At 45.4% G+C, this 3,573-nt stretch overlaps 2 protein-coding genes across 2 annotated transcripts in view; one reads left to right on the top strand and one right to left on the bottom strand.

Moving 5' to 3' along the window:
* Nucleotides 1–102: 102 nt before the first annotated feature.
* LOC103381390 (transcription factor E2F1-like) overlaps nucleotides 103–3,573 on the bottom strand; it is an 11,343-nt gene continuing 7,872 nt past the window's right edge. Inside the window, exons 10-12 of the mRNA XM_017033466.2 lie at nucleotides 3,376–3,447; nucleotides 2,769–3,111; nucleotides 103–230 (exon numbers count right to left, since the gene is read on the bottom strand). The gene's annotated coding sequence lies outside the window, so the exon portion shown is untranslated. The remainder of the gene's footprint in view (nucleotides 231–2,768; nucleotides 3,112–3,375; nucleotides 3,448–3,573) is intronic.
* Nucleotides 126–1,833, top strand: tmem242 (transmembrane protein 242). Its single transcript, XM_008313654.3, has 4 exons — nucleotides 126–266; nucleotides 657–757; nucleotides 1,033–1,170; nucleotides 1,373–1,833. The coding sequence occupies exons 1-4, from the start codon at nucleotides 182–184 to the stop codon at nucleotides 1,502–1,504; spliced, it is 456 nt and encodes a 151-aa protein (XP_008311876.1). The 5' UTR covers nucleotides 126–181; the 3' UTR covers nucleotides 1,505–1,833.

Below are 3,573 nucleotides of genomic sequence, written 5' to 3'. Positions count from 1 at the left end.
TTCTGATTCGCTGCTGGACAAACGTCACCGCCAATGTTTCCAAGTTTTTACAAAGTTCAGTTTTAATTTAATCCATACTATTGTAAAAAAAAAATCGTGAATCAAAGAAAAGTATAGTTTATTGTGAGGAAACTCAAAGAACTTGTTTCTGTCCGGACCGTGATCGAAGACGGACAGCATCATGGCGGCGGAGGCAGATGAACCTGTGGGCTGCAGAAAAGTAGACCCAGCTAGAAAAGATGAAGACCATAGACAAATATTAAAAGGTGAGGTCTTTGAGGTGTGGTCGCACAGCTGTTAGCCGTTAGCTCCGGCTCAGTCAGAATGATGACTCCTCTGTCCGCTCAACCAAAGTCCACAGAAAATGAATATTTAACCTACAGACGACTTGTGTATAGAAGTAAACGCTTTACATGTTTTTAATCGTATGTCAAATTCACGAGATCTGAATGGAACAACGGTGTCGAATCTTTCCAGTTCAATAAACCAGGTCCAGTCTTTGACTTGGAGAAAAGAGCAGACGTTTTACCCCCGTGTCTTTGCCCCTGTGCTCCTGCGGGCTCTTTTTACCTCGTATTTTCAAACATAGAACTTGTTCTTCTTATTAGTGAATAACAAACAGGGTCTGTCGTGACGACGTCACTTCCTGTGTGCAGGTGCGCTGTTCCTGACCACAGCTGCCTCCGTAGGAATGATCGCAGGATTCAGCTCCACATTAGCACTGGCCAAAAAACGGAGTCCTGACTGGTTCAGTAAGGTACGGTTTCTGTGCTGTCACCAGACCTCAGAGAAGAGGAGTGGTTTTAGTGACACAGACTGACCACAGGAGGCAACAGTGGGCCATCAGCTGCAGTGTCTGAGCTAAAATCACTCATTTCCTCTATGGATTTCCATATGGGAGGGTTGTAACAGTGAGCAAACTCACAGGGACTGTTACCACAGAGCACCAGCGCCCTCTGCTGTTTTTAAAAACAAAACATATACAAATAATTCAGAGTTAAGGAATTTATTTTCGAACGGTTTCCTCTCCAGGGCCTGACGTCAACAGCAGTTCTTCCGGAGTGTGGCTCGTCACTGGCTCTGCGAGCGCTCGGCTACGGCTCTGTGTTTGCCTTCTGTGGTGTCGGACTTCTCAGCGCCGCCGTGTGGAAACTCCTGGGAGTTCACAGTGTGAGTATTCTGGGGGTCTTAGTGCAGACGTTAGCTCCTGTAGTCCACTGAAGGACGAACTCAGAATAATTTAAATAGAGCGCTCTTCAACACTTCAAATATATGAAGGCTTAAAGAAGAACAGGGGGCGGGGCGTGGGGCGATGACGTCATCACCCAACCTGCTGTGGTTCCACAATAGAACATGTTTTCTCCTCTCTCAGCTGTCAGAATTCCGTCTGAAGATGCAGACCCTGTGCCCACCCATCCCCAAACCCTCTACTGCACCGGAGCCAGTGGACTGGGACGCCCTCTTGGGGTCAAAGGGAGGGACTACAATTGAGAAAGAGAATTAAAGACATCCACAACACACAGCTGCTTTTGGTGGTGGTGTGATCTCAGATGGTCCTGGTCCAGGTCTGGTCCAGGTCTGGTCCAGGTCTGGTCCAGGTTCAGGAGTCATTGTGAAATTGATGAAGAAAGTCAATAAAATATTTTCTTCATCGCTGGAGTGCCACTACAAGTTTTACCTCCTTAGAACGGAGACTTTTCTTTTTAAATGAACGAGTCTGTTGATGTGAATAAAGATCTGCATCTGTTGAAGACCACATCAGATGATTGGGGAAGGGTCTGGAGTTGGTCTGTGACGGGAATGTTCTCTGAGAAATAAAAACTTTTAGCTTCACTTGTTGTTTCACAGCTGTTTTTTTTAACATCTGCTGAATTCATCAATGATGTAATGATGACATCATCAGTCAAATGCCCCCTGTAAACTAAACACACCCTCGTAAAGTCAGTTCTGTTAAATGTGTGTTGTCCGAGCACTGACCAAACCTCAGACTACAGGAAGTGATGAAGGCAGGTGGCCCCGCCCCTCAGCCTGAGCTGTGAACCATGAACGAAACAAATGAACGGGTCGGATGAACAAGAATGAGACCGCTCAGTGCGAGCTGCCTGTCACGTGACAGCTGAAGTGAATGTAAAACTCATTTTGACGATTAAAACAAAAAGTACCAATTAATAAGTTCCTTAAAACGTTGACACGGTGCATTTATTGGGTCCAGAATTATTATTATTATTATGTTTTATTATTTTATGGCAGAGTAAAACAATCAATGATGATATTAGATTTATGTATAAACACACTTTACATTAAATACAACACTATACAAATGAGGGACATAAATAAAGTTAAATAAAACCTAAGGAACCGAAGGAACGATTCGTGAACGATCCTGTTGACTGAGCTTATGCCGCTGCCTGCCATGTGGCGACATAAGGTACTGCAAGAAAAACGAACAAATCTCTCAGTGAGAGGACTCATTACTCTCGAGTCATACGAAAGAGTCGTTCATATTGAACGAATCGTTAATGAACGACACGTCACTAGTTGTAATAGTTTTCATTAGAATCGAACTAACCCGTTGTTAAACCCAAACTCATAAACACCAACAGAAGAACGTTCCACATGTTTAGCCACGGTGGCTGATGTGACCGCTAGCACTGCCGGATACGGAAATACCCCACTTTTAATACAGTTCTTTCCGGCTAACACAGCAGCTAATTAGCACCGTAGCCGGAATAAGAATGACTCACGGTTTTTGACAAAATTACACTGACCTGAGACCTGTCCCCCGGTGTGGTGGCCCGTTGATGATGTATTTGCTGTCCATTCCAGCCGACCGGAGCGTCAGGCTCCTGAGCCGGGCCCGTGCTGAGGAGCCTACGGTCGGTTGGTTGTAGTCCATACACCCGCCCCATATCCGCGCATCACGGGGCCCGAAGACATTAGTAGGTGGTGACGAGAAGGTGTCGCCCCGGACGGCTGTTGAACCTGCCCTGAGAACCGCTGCCGTCCCAGCACTGACCGGTGTGGAGACCATAGGGTCGGTAGTTGGAGTAGTGGTCTGGCTGTTGTTCTTGTTGTTATTGAAGCCCCCCCCCCACACCTCCACCCCCGGACCTCAATAACAACACAACAAAACAAGTTAAAAAAATATTTAAAGTAAAATATTTAAAGTTTTCCACGTAGCACCACTGAATGGCGCCTCCCGGAGGAGATGAGAGGAAACGCTATACACCAGCCTTGTGTATTGGGAAAAATATAAATATTAATAGATCCTTTAAATAACAGCTACCATCATTATATACATACACGAGTGTGTTTATATAAAAACATGAACGTGTGTGTGATTCAAACAGACAGAAACGACAGCGGCTTCTTCACCTCTTCATCCTCAGGGGCTTCAACTTTGGAGAAGAGACAGTTGGTCCTGGGTCATGGACTGAAGAATCCACTCTTTATTAAAACAACATCAGACAAACAACACTGGTGTCACCATCATCATCATCATCATCATCATCATCTTCATCATCATCACTGTCTCCAGGCTCTGTCAGCTGCTCCTCTACTGTGACCCAGACA

This window comes from Cynoglossus semilaevis, chromosome 7 (assembly GCF_000523025.1).
Source record: "Cynoglossus semilaevis isolate Cse_v1.0 chromosome 7, Cse_v1.0, whole genome shotgun sequence".
Taxonomy (NCBI): Eukaryota; Metazoa; Chordata; class Actinopteri; order Pleuronectiformes; family Cynoglossidae; genus Cynoglossus; species Cynoglossus semilaevis.
The sequence above is the reverse complement of the archived record's forward strand: the minus strand, read 5'-3'. Positions and strand labels throughout refer to the sequence as shown.

Bases quoted from the DNA above. Each gene is read 5' to 3' on its own strand.
- tmem242 (XM_008313654.3), top strand. From the start codon at position 182: ATGGCGGCGGAGGCAGATGAACCTGTGGGCTGCAGAAAAGTAGACCCA. The intron at 758-1,032 runs GTACGGTTTCTG...TTTCCTCTCCAG, and splicing joins GTCCTGACTGGTTCAGTAAG to GGCCTGACGTCAACAGCAGT. The intron at 1,171-1,372 runs GTGAGTATTCTG...CTCCTCTCTCAG, and splicing joins AACTCCTGGGAGTTCACAGT to CTGTCAGAATTCCGTCTGAA.